Source organism: Cariama cristata, unplaced genomic scaffold (assembly GCF_000690535.1).
Source record: "Cariama cristata isolate BGI_N322 unplaced genomic scaffold, ASM69053v1 scaffold31848, whole genome shotgun sequence".
NCBI classification, from domain to species: Eukaryota; Metazoa; Chordata; class Aves; order Cariamiformes; family Cariamidae; genus Cariama; species Cariama cristata.
This window is the reverse complement of record NW_009631119.1, coordinates 13860-32089: the sequence shown is the minus strand read 5'-3', so window position 1 is coordinate 32089 and position 18230 is coordinate 13860. Positions and strand designations below refer to the sequence as shown.

The window sequence follows — 18230 nt, the reverse complement described above, 5'->3', positions numbered from 1 at the left end:
CGGCCCGGCAGCGCCCCCCAGGCGTGCAGGAGCTCGGGCGGGCTCTTGTTAAGAGCAAACGGAGCTGGTGAGCATGTATTCCTGCGTCACTGAAACAGGAACAGAACAGGTAGAAGCAAAGGAACTTGGCAAATACAGGATATATCCTAAAGAGAGGCATACAGTTTTTTGGAAAGGAGAATAATACAGCTGTTCTGGTCATAAGTTGCCATTCTGCAACAGTAGATTTAAAGCACAAGAACTGTCTCTTAACAAAATACATGAATACGCAAACACCTCTTTTTCTGATGCTTAACTAAGGTGTGGCCTTAAAACATACTGGCAACTGTGGAAGCTCCACTTTTTTCTTTTTTTTTTTTTTTAAAAAAAAAGCCTTACCTTTACCACAGAGAAGTTTTCTCTGGGATGCAACATGGGCAAATAACAGTGCGAGCTCTCTGTGGTGAGTTCACACCCTTCCTTACCTTGCAGTAACTTGTTCTTGTTTATGCCCTCAACCCTAGTCCTGTTACTGAGAGCTCTGAATGCTGTTTAATTTCATTCTGGAAAGCCGGAGGCTTAAATTGTACACAGGTCAATGCTAGGACATTTTCCCATCGTCCATGTGGTTTACTTATTTGAAATGTTTTTTAACTCCTAAATGTGCCAAGAAATTTCTGTCTTTGTGGTGCTTATTAAAAATAACTATCTTGCATATGCCAGCAGCTGCTGTAAAAATGTAGTCTGCCGCTTTTACATAATGTGATGTTAAACAGGGTTTTTGTTATTTAATATTTGAAAAATAATGCTCAATTAATGATGATAGATTAATTAAATGTAATATTTGTATATTGTCATTGCTGCATAACCTAGACTTTAATGTCAAGATGGTGAAAACTTGGGCTAGTGCAGATCATTTGAACCAAAGGAGAGTGTTGGTTTCATGTATTGTAAACCAATGGTGCTTAGGTCATTTTGCCATTCTGTAACTCTGCTGCCTTACCCTGGGAGAACAGCTGTTTGCCAGTACTACTTCCTTTTGATGTCATCTCATTGTTGCAGGCTTTTATGTCACTTCCTACTCAGCTATGCCTGGGACAGTGTTTTTCAGTTACAGTTTGTGATCTGCGAGTTCTCTGAATGACTGGTGAGGGGTTCTCGCAATGTACCAAAATCAAGCCTGCAACTGGTTGCCAGGGTGGCAGCTGTAAGAACCACTAGGCAGGAACACAAATCCTTCAACAACTTGCGGGTTTTTTCAGGATGACAGACTTGTTTTAACCATTGTGACAGATAAGCCTGTAGGAACGGTTTCTTGTGTTTTGTTACCTTTGAACAGTGGTTTCTGCAGGGAGACGATCCCAGTGACATTAGGGGTTTGAGTCTTTTAAATCATCTACAGTGAGAACCACAGAATAGTAATTTGGTGTGAAGTGGGACCCCAGGAACAAAGACACATCCTTCTTGAGGCAGATGAAGGACAGGCACACTGCAGTAAAGCTGAACTGTGGTCAGGAGCAACCTACACGAATCACACGCAGTCAGGGACATTACTCGTGACAGTGGACTTCCACAATGAAGTATTGTTCAAATTTATCTCCTATCCTACACTTGGGGTTGAGACAAAGTTTAATGAATAATAAACCTACACAAATTTGTTGGTTTTCTTTTTCTGGTTTCCCTGAATGTTTTGAGATCTTTTTGCTTTCTAACAGAATGTGTGTAATTCAGCAAAATACGATGTTAAAGACTTTCTTTTTTAACCAAGGAAAAGATTTGTTGTTGTCTTAATGTTTGTTGTTGCTGTTAGCACAGAGCACCTTAATGCTGCAGCAGTTACCATTGCTTGATTCCTTTTTATAGAAAATACACAGATTCATGTGAAGAAAAATACAAAACAGTTTGTATGATGCTATCTTATTGGACAGTCAAAGAAATTCTAACCAAAAGCATTTGTAATTTCAGAGGAAGCTATTTGCAGACTTCTTCATTCTTACAGAACCATGCCGAGTACTTCTTTCTTAGAAGAAAAAGAGTAAAAAGGCTTTTATGCTTTAACATTTTCTCAATCTCTGTGTTGGGTTCCTGGGAGGGAGATCCCCAGGTGAAAACGTGGCACAAAGAAATAAAGTAGCTCACAACAAAAACCTGTCCTTTTAGATGACTTAGAGGAGAGTATTTATTCCAGCCAGCCTCACCATTAGTTTAACATTGCAGAATCCTTCTGGCAGCAACTTACGTAGCACTGACGCAAAAGGAGGTACAGATTTTTACACTCTTTTTTTTTAATAAGCAGTATCTTTGTTACTGAGATAAACACTGTGCCCTCTTATTTCTTCAGTTGTGTTTCTTGCCCATAAAACTCTTGCACATAACAAGAGTTTTCAGCTAGTTATTTGGGGCTAACTGGATCTGCCAAATCTATTCATGAAAATGCCTTCTCAGATATCGCAGTGCATTTTAAATGAAAGGGGTCTGTGCTAGAGTTTCTGTTTATTACACAAGAATGAATTTACAGCTTTGCAAGTCTTTTTCTATTGTCTTTTAACCTTTACTTTTCAGTTGGTTTGAGATTAAAAATATTGAGTTGTGGGTCCTCTGTGCATGTGGGGAAGAACAAGCACTGTGAAATTACTTGGTGGTTTTGTATTTGGTAGAGTTGGAAAACCAACACAGATGATGAGAGGGAACGTACTTAATGCTCCTTAAATTTTTATCACTTGGATTCTTGCTACCAAAATACGGAGAAGAGGGTTGGAAGGATGTATGTTCAGAGCCTATGGACATTTGAAGGGTGCCCACAGGATAGGGGATTTAGCAGGAGACCCAAGGGTAGCACCCAGAGTACTGGAATACAGCGTGCTGAGGAGAACGCTGTGAATTCCTTCCCGACAGACTTGACTGCTAAACAGAACGACCTAACACTCTTAAGAAAACAATGAAAAAGCCTGTGTGAAATGCGTTCAGTTGGACGTCGAAATTGATTAGCTGTTTCTGAGGCCTTCTCTTAGGTATAGATTGGGTGCCTGTCTTGATGATATTCCTAAACATTTTGTGAGTAAACTTTGTCAAAATGTAACAATTTCAGAAGTCCAGCATCTTTCCCTGGATAATGACATATTTTCTCTGAATGGTAAACTAACCAATAAGGCTGCAATTGCTACATTTTTATATTCATTTTCAAAACACCAAAGGAAGCAATATTTCCTGGACATTCAATTGCAAAGTAGGGTAGTTCCTTTTCTTTTCTTTTTTTTTTTTTTTTTTTTAAATGGGGTACGTGTATTGTCAACATTAACTTTGAGCAACTTTTATCCACCATGTTTTTCTCAAAGACAAGCCCAGTCTTGTTGCCTTGAAATTCTTTTATTCAGTTCTTCTACAGTTAAGCTTTACATTCCTGTTCACAGACAACTGGATGTTTTTCTCCAAAGCATACATAGTTCTTGCTTTAGCCAGACATGTCTGCTCCCCACCCCCAGTTTGCAATGTACAATTCCCACTTGCAGCATTTTCAGTAAACATGGGATCAACTGAGTATACAGAAATAGCTTCTTCTATAAAATTTCCATTAAAAAAATAACAAGTTTTTTTATTTACAAAGTGTTTGCTACTACAAAGTAATATTTCCTATTGGTTCCAATATACTATTTGCTAATGCCAGTGTTCCTATTAGGAAAGTAAAACTTTGTATATGCATTTTTCTTTATATCTTTGTCAGTGTTTAAAGCACATAGAATACTGCCACATTCTTTTTTACATTACTCCTAGCCACATACAATGTGGTAGTAGAAATTAACACTATTTGATCAGGACAAAAAATCAGCTTAGCTTAATAGCAGTCTTTCTGCAACAATAAAACTTCAGTTTATAATTTAAAGGTATTTGGAAAGAAAGAAATCTACGGAGAACTCAAAAATATGCAGCAAATTCTTTAAAAGGTGAATGGGCAATTTGGACTTTCCCAAAGACACAGGAGTTTAGCACAGGAAAAGGGAGAAAAATTTCTGGCCAAGTGTTTCTGTGACACTTTATGCCAATACATGTGTTGGGGGAGAGGGAGAGTAAGACAAGCGGCTTAAATTAATTAAAAACTTCAAATCCCATATAGTTAGCATTCTCATAAATTGGATTTGTCAGTGCTTTTCTTCCCACCCACCACGTTTACAAACCCTCCTTTGAGTTCAGCATTGAAAGAGGTCATAAAATAGCTTTGTCCATGACTGGCCTCATTCTTAAAAAGGAAAAAAAAAAAAAAAAAGTCTTATTTAAGTTAACGGACTTTCAAGTGGTTTCTGCATTTTAAACATAAAAAGGAAGTGTCTCTACAACTTACTTCTGTGTAGAATATAGTAGATATTAAAAAGTGCTACTGTATCAGGCACATGGATGGACCTGCCTTTTTTTTTTTCCCCCACATACTGCGTGTTGCGGTGGCTCCGGAACATTGGTTGATGTGTACGTCAGCATTAACTCATTGCCAAGGGATTGATCTATTGCCAGGTCATCTAAGAAGTGCCGACAGACATGTACTGTTGTAAAAACTGTGCCTGTACTTGCTGGGTAGTTACTCCTGACGCCATGTAGGACTTGCAAATACAAAGGCTGGTGCCTTGGTCCCAGGGCATTATTTGCAGTCAGGACCTGAGGAACGAGGATGAACTTGTATCCCAGTTCTTACAGGTTTGTTCAAAGTAGGATTAATTTTTTCACAGTAGGTGCTTCTGAGACACAGTGTCATAAGATTTGCATATACTTCTCTGAAGTATTTTTCATATATACAGCCTGGCTTTAAAGACAAGGGAATGTGCCAGAAACTTGTGTGATGGGTTTTGATTCAGCTGGTGTTTTCCTGGGGAAATTCTGGGAAAGCGACTTAATCCTTGCATTAGCGCAACCAAATCTACCAATTGTTAAAGTTACATTAGAGATTTAACAAACCCATCAAAAAACCTGGGGACTGATTTTGTGGACTTAACCTCTTCTGGTCAATGTTTTAACTTTTGTGGCCGTTCAGAATAATCGTATGTGACCTAAAAATTTCAATGGGAAGGGCTATGGATATGTGGTGGTTTTTGTCCTCTTTTACTGCCTTGGTCTTACAGGTGTGCCATTGCTGCTTCGTGGAATGCATAAGATCAGACAGTGCTAGGGAGTCATTTCTGTTTCACTCAGCCTGCATAATGAGAATGGGCTAAAACCAAATCACTGTTAAATACTTACGTTGTCTTGGAAAAAGTTTCTGCATAGATGAGTTTGCTTTACATCTACAACTGGATTTAAATGTTACATAGCTGTACCCTGCTATCCCGTGGTGTTCATCTATCTAAAGTGCCTACGCCTGGAGAGTGCTGAGTATTTAAGAATGGCATTTAGAGAAGTCAGATTTAAGTGGTTGCCACTTATTCTAGCCAATACAGAATACTAAGAAGAGATGCAAGTCTGGGCTACTGGGAGGTTCCTGTATCTGCTTGGAATTACCGTGGCCCTCCTACAGATACTGATTTGATCCAGCCTGCTTTTCTTCTTGGAGAAAGGAAAAAAAAAAAAAAAGTTATTAATTTGTTCCATAGTGTTCCTAAGTGGGAAGCTTTCTCCTGGGATTTGGATGGTTAGATCTCGGATGTTTCTTCTGCCTAATTCTGAGCAAGGAATTTTGGTGTCCTGCAGCTTAGGATGTCCATTTAGGTGGATATCCTAAATGTTGGATTCGTGGGTACTGTCAAAAAGATGTAAGCAGAAAGAAAACATTTTGGTTTTGGCTCATCTTTGGGATAGGAGTATTAAAGATGTAGAATGAATCTCTAAACAGCTGCGCCAAACAGCCCGTTCAGTTGTTACTGTCGGACAGCTTTTATGAGCATTCCCTCACCTAACTGCTCGTACCAGCTGGGTTAGGTATCCATGGATGCCAACTCATGTAATTAGATTGAACGAGCTAGGAAGTACTTGTATGAGCAGCTCTACAGTGACTTGAAAGGATGGTAATACTTAGCAGAGGGAGTGAATAACTGGGAGTAACGTTGGTTGTGGGGATTTTTTTGGCAATATACCTCAGTCCAAGGGAGAACAGTTGCTCACAGCCTCTTAAAAACACTTGCCAGACTAAATTCTAACAGCTAAACAGGAAAGATATAATCTGATTTGGGAACTTGGTTAAGCATAAGGAATGAGAGTTTCAGGAAGTTTCATGGTATCAGGATTTGGCTATGTGAACACCTGCCAGCAGAAAATTATGTATTTAGAGCTGTTAACACACTTGCAAGGGTAGGTGCATGATAACTAGAAGTTACGAATGATTTATTGGCATATTACTTCTAGACATAGGTTGGAATTCAAGAAGTGGCATATTTTAAAAAACAAAGCCTCCATAAAACAGAGCAACAGTCGTGATCCTCTTGCTTGTTCATCAGTAATGCTGCGAGAGGCACCGTTTCCCAGTGCTGAAGGTTGAGATGCCTTCAGCTGTAAAATACACCAGGCCTTGGAGTAAATGAAGTGCAGCATTTCTTTCTTTAAAACTAATTAAGCTCATAGTGAGCAGAAGGATGTCACCTCAAAGTTTGACTAGTATTAGAATTTTTTAAATCAAAAATTAAAAAAGCTCATATAGGCTTTTCTCAGCTTCATTATATCTGGTTATTTAAAATATTTATGTTCCTCAGAGACTCTTGTAATGAAAAGATGTAAATTAGGTGGGTCAGTCAGAAGATAATTTGTTTTGATTTGTTTACTATATACTATACCCTGTGGTTACTAGCTTTGTTTTTAAATGAATCCAAAACCCAAACATCTTTAACTCACTAAAAGGAAAGTCTTCTCGATAAACTGCCTGGATTCTTTTCAGCTGAAAAGAGACAGTTAATTATAAAAATTAGTATTACCCAGTGTTCAAATGCAATTAAGTTTCATTCATGCTCTTGAATTAAAATGGTGGATGTGGTCAGAAGAAAGAGCACATGACATTTAAAACTTTAAGTATGGAATTCTAAATTCAAGCATCATTTTATGTATTAGCTTGAGAGTTTTGTTTTTCTTAAAAAAAAAAAATAATTGGTTATTAGGTCTTTTTACATAACATTTCTTCAGGCTGACTGAGTTGATCAACACAAGTCTTTCTGTGGGTATGCTGTATACTCAGCAATTTCCAGCTGCTCAAAAGTATTAGGATTATTTGCAAGCTATAGTTTAAAAAACTAAACAAAACCCATAACCAAAATGGAAATACCTACATTGTGGCTTGTGCTAGGTTTAATGAAGTTAGTTAAAGTCATACCTTCAGTTAAACTGGTATCATTTGCTTTAGCCTTTACTTCTATAAACACACTTTCTTAGATTAGGTGGATTGTTGCCATTAGTTCCAGTGTTGAAATGAGAAGACTGGCACACTTTAATATAATTTAAAAAACCCAGATCTGCAAATATTATGTCAGATTTCCACATAATAGAAAAATGCTGTCTCCCACTCATATTTTTCCATCTAGTCTGTGGTGCTGACAAGTTTTTCCAAGTCAAATTTAGATTTTTCGAGCAACATAAAATAAGTCCAGAAATAAAGCTGGTTACTGCAATATATATAAAAACATTTACACACAGCATTATATTACTTGCAGCCAAGTGCCTTCTGAATGTATAACCAAGAAATAGCATTCCAAGATACAGAAACATGTCAGTTAGTTATATTTATCTTAAATAGAATTTGCATGAAAATGTAAATGTTAACTTTGTCTTATAAGAGATACCATCTAGTACTAGTTGCGACTTGTTTCCCATCAATGAATGTCAAGGGTATTGCATGAGACAGGAGAAGATGATGGTAACTGAATAGAAAATGGGAAAACCAGTCTTGCTAACTGCCGTCTTATTCTGGGAAGTATCTGCTGCTGGCTTTCTGAGGGAGGGAAGGCCTGCCTGTTGAAGCAACTGAGCACAACTACTGCCACTAGCTTAGTGGGAGCTGCGAGTTGCTTAATATTCTCAATCCTGTTGTTACTCATAATTGTTCAGTGCTCAATTCAGATGCAACAGCTGCATTTTTGAGGTCTTGCATTTATCTGCTCTGTTTTGGGGTTTTTTTGTGTGTGTGTTCTTTTTTTTTTAAAAAGAGATCAACAAGAATGATTGAACGGCTTGCCTGAGATCATACACAAGTGACTGTGGTTGGATAAGGCCCAAAATTCTCCTAGTTCCCAGACTTCAGTGTAACCACAAGACCGCAGTGCTTCAGTTGAACTTCAGCCTCAACTGGAACTTGGCACAGAGAATCCCAAGGAAAGAATTTCCTTTTGAAGTCTCTTCTAAATGTTCTGACTTGTTTTGTCCTTTGTATTCAACTAGTTCAGGAAAAATAACTTTTAAAGTATTGGTTCAACTGTCTAAATAAATGTTATGTGCTCGTAGATTTTTTTTTTTTTTTTTTAAAAAAGCTTGATGATAGCTTGAAGTTTGCCAGAAAGCAAGTAGCTGTGCAGTCTGCTGCTTTGAAGGGCATGGACATCAATGGAAGGAAGATATCACTGAAGATCTTCCTCCTCTAAAACAGAAAACACGCTGACTGCTAATAAAATACATTCCATCTCTGGGCAGGAAGCCCTTTTTTTTTGGCCAGGTTCTTATAGTTCAAAGCACTCCTCTTTAGGAATTGTTTAGTGTTTTGCTGTTTTTTCGTTTTACGCAGATCTTGAGTGGGAAATGTGAAGACAATATAAAGTTAAATGTGCCCCCAATGTATTGGCAGGGGGCAGGGAATAACAAATTAGAAAATGTTCCCCTCTTTAAGAACTCCTTACGATCCTGCATGTATTGAGTATCTTTGGTCTGCCCTCTCCAAGGAAAGCTGACTGGCAGGACAGCTTTTGAAAAAACAATGGCTTTTTAAGAATAAAAGCAATTATCTGTTTAAATGAAATGTCATTCATGAAGCTGACAATTCCATAGTAATATGCCGGGAGTATCTGTTACCTTCTCCTCCTCTTATTTCAAAAGTGAGCCACTTCAATCAAGTGCATTGACTTTCTCAGTGAGAATATTATTTTGTATTTGCAAAGCTTTTCTTCATACAGAGGTAGTGTTACAGATTTGACTGAAGTGAGGTGGTGTAAATCCCTCAGTCGGCTGCTGCCTGTGAGCCATGAACACAGGTCAGTCTTAACAGTCTTGCCCAGAGGGTGAGGATGGTAGCCATATAAGAATTCTTATAATTTGTGCATTTATAACTCATTTGTGTAAGCTAGATAGCTCTACTTGCTAGTCAAGAGCTATACCTCAATAATGGTGCTGCCCTAACTGTACCTCAAACACAGGAGTTTGAACTATCTGTGAAAAGTTTCTCTGTGGATACTTTAATTTTCATTGCAAACATGCAGGTGTGCTTGTATGCCCCTCACAGTTTTACCTGTCCTGTGTGTAGCTGGTCATGTGCTAACTCCTGTACAACAGCCAGGTAGCTTTTTAGCTGGAGCCTTGGTTTGTCTCGCTAGCTCAGGCTTGGTGCTTTTGGATCTTGTTGGCTTGAGCGCAGGTTTGGCTGTGAAAGATCATGTGGCCATACCTCACACTGTGCTAGAGGAATGGTTGCAGCCCTCAAGGGATACAGTTTGCTGCCACTGCTCAAGCAAGCAACAGTATGACGAGCTGCCTGATCTTGTAACTGAACAACAGAGGCAATGTCGTTGAGCTCTGAGAAGCAGGTCAACTATTTACATACAGTATAAAAACTAAAAAGAAGTAACACTATTTTAAACTGGATTTACCTAACTAAAAATAGTTAACTTTGAGACTAGTTAAAATACTGCATGTCAGACATCATGGGAAGAGTATCTACAGTGTATCTTGCTCTGTTACTCAGGTGTTTCCTTTAAAAAGGAAACATGATTGGATGTGATGTTAACTATAGAACGTGGAGCCTCCTGTTGCAAGTCTAATTTAACAGTTCAAATGGGATTCATCTTGTGTAACTTTCACCCACAAATTATTTTAAGAAGTGGCTCGATATTACTGTTTTCAACGGTGCATAAAGGTGAGCACAACAGAAGTTAATTATAAGAAAGTTAGTCTGTCATAATCCAAGCTGACTACAATGTGAAACATGAAATTATGTATTTGTTGAATTTAATTTTTTTCCTAAGAACCTCAAGCAATGACTTTAAAAGTTATGTGACCTGCCCATCCTGAATTTGAAAATACCACCTTGAAAACATGCTGGCTGAGATCCTTAACGTAGAGGCCTTTTTAAAAAAAAAAACCACAACACATGCTGTAAAATCAAAGGGATTATAAAGTTAGAACAGTAAAGGAGAAACTATACTGGATACATGATAATCTAGAAATACAATTTTTTAACTTTTTTCCCTTGGAAAAAGCTGGTGCAGAGAATACTGCTGGTTTTTATCCTGACTGTTTAATAATGGCTAAGAATAATCACTTAGAATAAATTAGGTCTGCAGTATAAATGAACATATGAACCTTTCAAAAGAGACATGTTACTTTTAGAGTATCTAAAATGTATTTAAACTATTTCAAGATTCATTTAATCACTTGCAATTTATATTACTTTAAGAATCTTCTATACAGCAAGTTGAACAGAAAAAAGCAAACATTCTAACAGCCCCTTTTCCCTAGAACAATTTTCATATAAGATAGTTTTAAATAGCTATTTTTAGCGCATCCACGTGTGCTCTCTCTCTCCCCTTTTTTCTAAAGGTAGCACAGCCAAAAAGACAATGCAAGAACTGGCATTTGTTGACGGTTTTCTTCTCCGTCTGGTAAAGATAAGGGGAAGAGAGAGACTTGAGACAGAACGTCCCAAAATGGAAAATGTGAACTTGATGTTTACTTTGCCAATCTCCAGGGACTTTGTTCTTCTCCTTGGTTATAATTGATAAAACCCACTTCGCTCTGTGTCTGCATGTCACTCTGTGTTCAGTTACAAAAGGTTTTCAATTCGGCTGTGGATGAATTTGTTTTGAAGCTTCCGTTTCACTTCACTGAATGCAGTGCAAACCAAGGCAAGAAACTTCAGTAAAATCCAAACAGGAGCTCCCATTCAGAATATTTGAGCAGCATTTTGTATATTCTGTTTTCTACTGTCCTTATTCTGGGGAGGAAGAATCCTCATCTTCATCCTCTTCATCTTCATCATTGAATGAGCATGGAGTTTCTCCCCGTGATTCAGAGTAGCGTGATGTTGCACTGCTGGACTGCTGACTGCTAGGGGCAAGAAGCTGCCCAGTTGCTAAGGCCACTTCAGCATCCAAACACAACCCTGGATTCTCACTATCAAAACAACAGAAATGTTGAAGTTTAGAGGATTTCTCATGCAGTTTTAAGCTTTCATTTTGGCCTCAGTTTTTCCTTTAGTTAAAGAAATGCTACCAACAAGAAAAAATCCAAAAGCTTTACATTAAACACAGCTAATAGTTATGAAAATTGCTAAAATATTGGAAAGTTGCATTAAAAAAATACTGGGTGCCTTTTTTTTTTTCATAACCAATTAGCAGAATTGCTCGAGCTGAAGAAAGCTTAAAGCAGAATAAATCCATCACAGTTTTGTCAATACACAGAAATGTTTGCAATATGAAATTAAGCTATTAAATACCACAAGGAAGAACCTGTTCCAGAATAATCCCTCCTTCCATTTTTTAAGGTACAGGTAACGTCCAAGCAAGGTATGGTTGTTGAGGTGGTTTTTGGATTGATTTTGTGGCAGTGGTGGGTTTTTGGTTGGTTTTTAATTTAAAATTATGATTAGACTGTGTGGACTAAACTTCTTTCACGAGAGCTTAAGCAGTAGTGCATTTAGACACCAACCATTCTTTTGGGTTCTTCAAAGTATTATCAGGCTTTTTTCCACATGCAATTACCTATTTGTAGTCCATGCCCAGGCAGGAATTTAAGGTTAATGAGGAAAACTCTGTCCTTATAAGGGCTTGAAAGTGATTCTATTCTTTTGAAACACAGACACAAAATAGCTAGTACATTCAAAATTCAAAGCATGTTGCTTTGACCTTTCAAATATAATTATCAAGGAAGACAGAGTAAGAGACTTTTTCAGAATCAAAAATCAACCCTAATAGAAAGCATCTCATTTCCTGCATGTAAGTGGTATGAAATACTGAGGTTACTGGAAGTACCACAAGCATATATCACTATCCTTGAATATAAAAATGTTTTTATTTACCTTGATTTAGCAGAAGTGCCTCCTGCTACCTCTAAATGTGAAACTGCTTGTGCTGAACTTGAAAGTAACCCTTGGTTTATCCATGAAAATCCTGCAGACATATCTAGAAGAAAGCATAATTGTATTTATGATAGTTACTTAATTTTTTTCTTCCTCTTACAATCTTAAACATTGCATTCTGTTTGCAGTTAGTTAGGATTGTTTAGTTTAGTTTAAAAGAGAAGGTACCAGTAGCTCGAGCAGCTGATTTTATACTGTAGATGTGTCCTGTTTAATCGAGACGAAATTTTAAATATATATTTACACTCCAGTGTTTGTGGATGCACTCAAGTCTTGCACTTCCTCGTGCTCAGAACTGCAGTTACTTCTACAAAACTTCTCCCTCCATCTGAAGAGAAGTCACACTGCAGATGACCCTGGCTAGTTAGCTGTATGCAATCACAGGTACCTGAAACAGAGTTTTGGAGTCCTTCATGGGAACTTACTGCTGCAAATTGATCCTGTCAAATGCCCCAGCAGCTCTGAGTGAGTGCCTTGGCTGTTGTGCTTGGTGAAGGTATAAATGGAATGGTACTTGTCAGGATTGGAGATGCTGCAGTGAGGCCACCAAGGCAGTATGCGTTTCAGTCATATGTGTTCTGATCGCCAAAGGCAGTTTCATCTTGGTGGTCTCTCATAGCTGGCTGTAATACAGCCTCCTAATCCGTTCTGACACTGAATAGCGATGGCCATCAGCTGTGGACATGAACAGACCATGTCAAAAGGTTTTGTGCCAAGAGTAGGGGAGAGCAAGCCTGTTGGATGCTGCATGTGTGATGTGTAAGGAAGTCTCCTCCCTAGGGCTAGGAAATTTTAGGATTAAAATGGTTTTGCAATAATGCTGAATTCCTTGAGGTAATTTGTTAAAAGCCTTCTGAGGGATACGACAGGGTTACAACCCTCATAGTGCTTGTTTTCAAATTCCCTAATAGGTAATGCTGTCAGTTGTTTCCGGTTACGCACACTTCTGCCAAGAGAATCACCAAAACAAGTCCACTGACCTCACTGCACTTACGGGATTTGGGGGGTGGGGGAACGGGACCCAGACGACACAGCTGGTTTAAATTTGTTTCTCAGATAAGCTGTTTCTGTTAACCTACCCAAATTCCATCTCAACACAAAAGTTAAAAATCAAAATAAAGTTATCAATCAGGACTGTCTAGTTCTTTTTCATCGTACTTGCATGTGGTTCCAGCTGGATGCATTAAACCAGGAGTTACAGTCCTTGCTATTGTTTTCTATGCCTAACCAAACCTCCGTTCTGTACAGCGCAATGGCAGTAAAATGGGATTGTACTCTTCGTATTTTATCTAGAATTGCTCTGCAACAGCAGGTAAGAGGACTAACTAAATGCATTTGTTGTTATGTATGCTTTCTCATTTGCCCTTCTGTGTTCTTGTTAAGCTTTGGCTCCTTAAGATTTGACAGTGTACTGCCTAGCACAGAGACTGTTTGAAGCAGGTGGTCACAGCCACATAAATTGGCTCACCATCCACTGGGGTCCACAGGCCACCTTGTTTTGTGCTGTGGAGACCTGTTAGCAGTGAGGTATTTAATGGCGTGTTAGAAAGCAAGGCTAGCAAGGTTGATGTTCCTGCCAGCAGAGTCTTTGGACCATGACAGAAAACATTCGTAAGTGGCAGCTTTAGAGTGATCTATGAGGACAGAATGAATGAGAATAGTGAAATATGAACATAGCTGGATGGCTTTCATTAAGATTGCCCTAAATGCAGGTTTGTTTTTACAGAGAACATGTTCCGACGGTCTCCTCTTGTCTTTGCAGGAGGAGGCTGAACCATTTGGAATGACTGCATTGTATTTAGATTAATAAAGTGGATTAGAGAGGTACCACAGTGTTGGTTCTTGGTCTTTTGAAAGGGTGTACCTGTGTGTACATGCTTAATATTCCAGAAGAATAACAAGTCACTGCTAGTTATCTTGTGTTTTATTAACATTTTGGGATAATAGCTAGTTAGCTTTTCTCTTTGAAGAGCAAGGTGAAGGAAAGTATGGATTTTACACATAGGGCAGAAGGAAGGTTCATAGATGCATACCCCTACTTTGTGCTTTCATTGCTTTATGTTTCTAAATTCTGTTTTCCAGTGGGCTCTGAGGAGGCAGGGAAAAGAGGAAGTTTGTGAAAGATGGGGAGTTTAAGAAGCCATTTCCTGTCGGGAAAGGGCTGTCAAAATAGAAGTCTGCCTACAATGAAGATACTTACTACTTCTAGCAGAGTAGAAAAAGTACAAATAGCTACACTTATGAACCAGGGAAAGCAGCTTGGAAAACCCTTCCCAAGGTAGTGCATTCCAACCTAAGAGTGGCATCCTTATTGTGAACTAGGCATATCTTGCAGCAGATATACTCGGTAGAAATTTCTGCTTTACATGAGAAGGCTCTAAGAGAATACCCTCAATAGCCTTTAGTAGTTAATGCAAAAGTGCCACACAGGATGACTGCTGATAGCTGAACAAGCTCATTCATTCAATGGGGACTGTTATCTCTTCACTTCCAACTCCAGCCCATCTTGTAGTCAAGGCTCGTTAAGCAGGTAGATAGCAGAGCACTTCTTCATGCAGGGAAGAATAAAGAAGTGTTGTAATCTAGAGGTCCTAAACTGCACCACTTTCTCTGCTCACTGCCTTAGTGGGATATATACAAATGGGATGTTGTTATCACAACTATTAGTGCCTCAGAATTTTTATTTCCTGCTTTTTTTATCTGTAGTCTCATTTCTAGGAGTCAGGACTCAACTGGCGAAGGCAGGACGTGATTTTGTGTTAACTGCCTGTAGTATATGCATGGCTTAAAAGTCACAGGATGTTACTTTGGATATGATTCTACAAGAGTTTATGCTTGTCTCAATCAGTGGCTTATTTCTGCTCATCCAGCAATCTCACTCCCTCCTTTAGACTTGATCTGTTCTGGACTGACCCATTGGCTAGAGAGTTCTACATGCTAAGTTGTCAGAAACTCCTCTGCCAGATAAAAAGCATGCAGTTTAGCACCCTGAATCAGCTCATGAAGAGCCGTGAATTCTAGAAACCAGTGGTGAGTCTTCCATGTCACTCCTCTTGCAGTGTAAGAAACATCTAAAGACTGCCAAGGTTAAAATGGGAAGTTACACTTAACTGAAAATATGAAAAGCCAGCATTTGCCTGAGTACAAGTATTGTGCAAAACATTTAAATCTGTTTCCCTTATTTGCCAGTTACTGCCATTAGAAACCTCTACTATGCAATTCATACTCTTAACTGTAGATTTGCGCTGTGTAATTAAATAGCAAGCAACAGACAGAAGAAACGTTTAAAATAAATGTACATACTCTAGTAACACTTCTGGACTAGTTTTTTTCAGAGGCTGAAACAGCTGAATGTAATCCATGTCTGAAGAGTACGTTACTTACCTCAATGCATTTTGAGTAAAAAATAAAATCAATACATTTCTTATGATTAAAATTCTAGCTAGCTTTGTGGCTGCTGGTGTGCTACTAGGGAAGTAACCCTAATCACAACATTCTTTAAGAATATGCAATCTTAGTTTTTTTTCTTTCTAGTTTCTTTGAAACAGAGTACTAAAGTTGTTTCTCACTTGCACAGGGACATCATGCTTGTTTTGTCTTAATGCTTTCAATAAAAAAACCCCGCCAGCAGTACATTAGTGCGACTGAATTTTTTCAAAGCAAACTAAAATGAACTACTAATCACTATTTTAGATGTAGTTTTATTGCTTAATCGTTAAAAGCTGGCTTTACTCAGTAAATAATGTAATGACACAGTTTTTTGCAAATGTCAAGAAACCCTGTTTCCTGAAGATAAATTAATGCAGGTTTAAAATGAAACAGAAATTTTAGTTTGCCCCTCAATATGTGGGAGCAATTAAGTAGCTTGAACACTGCAACACTATTAAAAGATGTGAGTTCTGCTCCTTTCCCCTTTTTTACATTGTTGGTAAATCATGCGGTAAATAATTTTTAGTTGAATGAACCTGCAAGGAACAAATCAAGATTTCTTTCAACTTCTCTTTATGGCACCAGTGCAGCCTTATAGAGACTTGGGGTGTAATTTCAAAATTGACCGAAATTAAAATATGAAATGTTAGTTTTAAAACCCACAGGACAAGGGGACCAGGAAAATGCAAACAAGTGTTGATAAACATAAGCACGTTTGATGTAGTTTGAAATGTTAAGTCATTTAAAATGTATTCATTTTAGTGAACGTAACTGAATTCTAATTTATATCCAGCAGTGTTTTGACATCACAAATTTTAAGAAACTCTTTCTCTCACATAATAAAATCAAGAATAGAAAAACACAGGTTCAGCTTCCTGACTACTTAACTATATTTTTCTTAGCAAAACAAAACAGCATTTTTAATATAAAGCCTGCATTTAAAAGATCCTGACATGAAGATTAAACGTTGTCAACAGAAGGGAATCAACTCTAGGAAAGTTTTTAAAAAATTAAGTCAAATATTTGAAGGTTCCAGCCTCCCTGTGTGAAAGACAGTTTTATACTACTGTAATTTAAACAAGACCAAAGCCTAGTTAGTAGAGAAGTCAGGGCAATAGCTTTGCCCCTCCTTTCCTCAAAAATGATGGTCTGTGTACAGTAATTCATTGGGTAATAACTGCCTTTACAGATGAAGTCCCTCTAGAAACTTAAGAAGCTGTTGGTCTCAGTTTAAGCTTTGGGTAGAGCAAGAAGAATGCAGTCTGTCAATAACTTAAGGAAGTGGTAACAAATTTTAGCAGCTCTAGTCCAATGACACAACACTGAAGGACTTCTAGGTCTGAGTCTGTTTAAGTGTGACCTGTTCAAACAGTATGACTAGGGGAGGTAGGAGCCTCTGCATGGGACACCTGTCCTGTAACTCTGTGGAGCCTCTTGCTTTATTTAGAGCTCAGTTCTCAGATGGCACCCGCTGGCCTGTGGGTCACCTAGGGATTACACTCAACCAGTTCAAGATGCTCTTTTTCTTCCCTTTTCTTCCTCAGCTTGGGATGAGCTGCTGCCTTCTAGTTTGCTCCTCCATACATCCACAGTTACTCAAAATTAATACTAACCCATAAAAAATCTCTTCTTGGTGTCAATTTAGTTATTTAAGAAATAATATCTTCATAATGCAGCTCACACAGAAGTTTGTTGCTATAAATCTGTGTGTATTAAGTTTACAGGACAACCATGATAAATCTTCCAAAAGTAACTGTAGAATAACTGGTTTGTGTACCAAGCCTGCTACCTCCCACAAAACTTCAAATGTTACGTTATCTATGTAGGTTAATATCATTACATTCGCTTCAGTTAACTAATGTTATGAATTTGATCAGGAACAATATTTAAAAGTCTCATCTAACTTACCTGTGATGTAGCCTTCTAAAGCTTTCGGCACCAGTGATTTTGCAGTTCTTAGGTCCTCAGCTGAGCATTTGCCTGCCTCAAGCCCAAAGGACATTCCCATTCTCTTCAGCACCTCACTATCATCATGAATCTCAAAAGTGTTATCAAAATTAAAGAGGTATTCAAATCTGCATGTAAAAAGTCAAAGTGAGATGGTTTTGAAAAGAACACAGCTATGCTTTTTTTTGCATTTTGGTTTTTTTTTTTTGGTATGCACTGAGGTAAGTGTCTAGTTTCCTCATTATCTATAAAGGGAACTCAAGTGCAGCAAATGCTTTTTCTCTTCTGCTTCTGTGACTGGCATGCCTATAGAGTTTAAAATGGCACTTTCTCAATTAAAGTAACTTGACCACTGCAGGAAGAAAGTCTAAAATTTTCTACCTCATTAAACAGATTCAAATGGGAAGAGGGAGGCTTTATTAAACATGAACCTTCACTTGTACTAAATCCAGTACTTTTAAAGGTCACTTGCAGCCCTGACACCAAAATAACTATTTTGTTTTTTCTTCCTTTAACATTTCACTTTCTGTCCTAATGTGCACCACTCCTCCTGTGAACTGACCTATTTACCTTGGTGTAATTTTGCTTTTTTGGATGCAGCTAGCAAAGCAGTCTGTTCAGAGTCCTGTATGTTCAC

General features: G+C 38.1%; 1 protein-coding gene across 2 annotated transcripts in view; it reads right to left on the bottom strand.

Annotated features, from left to right (window-relative positions):
• Window positions 1-10735: 10735 nt before the first annotated feature.
• Window positions 10736-18230, bottom strand: part of TFDP2 (transcription factor Dp-2 (E2F dimerization partner 2)) — a 20321-nt gene continuing 12826 nt past the window's right edge. For both annotated transcript variants that reach the window (XM_009705839.1, XM_009705840.1), the window contains exons 7-9: window positions 17555-17721; window positions 12158-12260; window positions 10736-11253 (exon numbers count right to left, since the gene is read on the bottom strand). In XM_009705839.1, coding sequence (XP_009704141.1) covers window positions 11070-11253; window positions 12158-12260; window positions 17555-17721 — 454 coding nt within the window. In that variant the 3' untranslated portion in view covers window positions 10736-11069. The remainder of the gene's footprint in view (window positions 11254-12157; window positions 12261-17554; window positions 17722-18230) is intronic.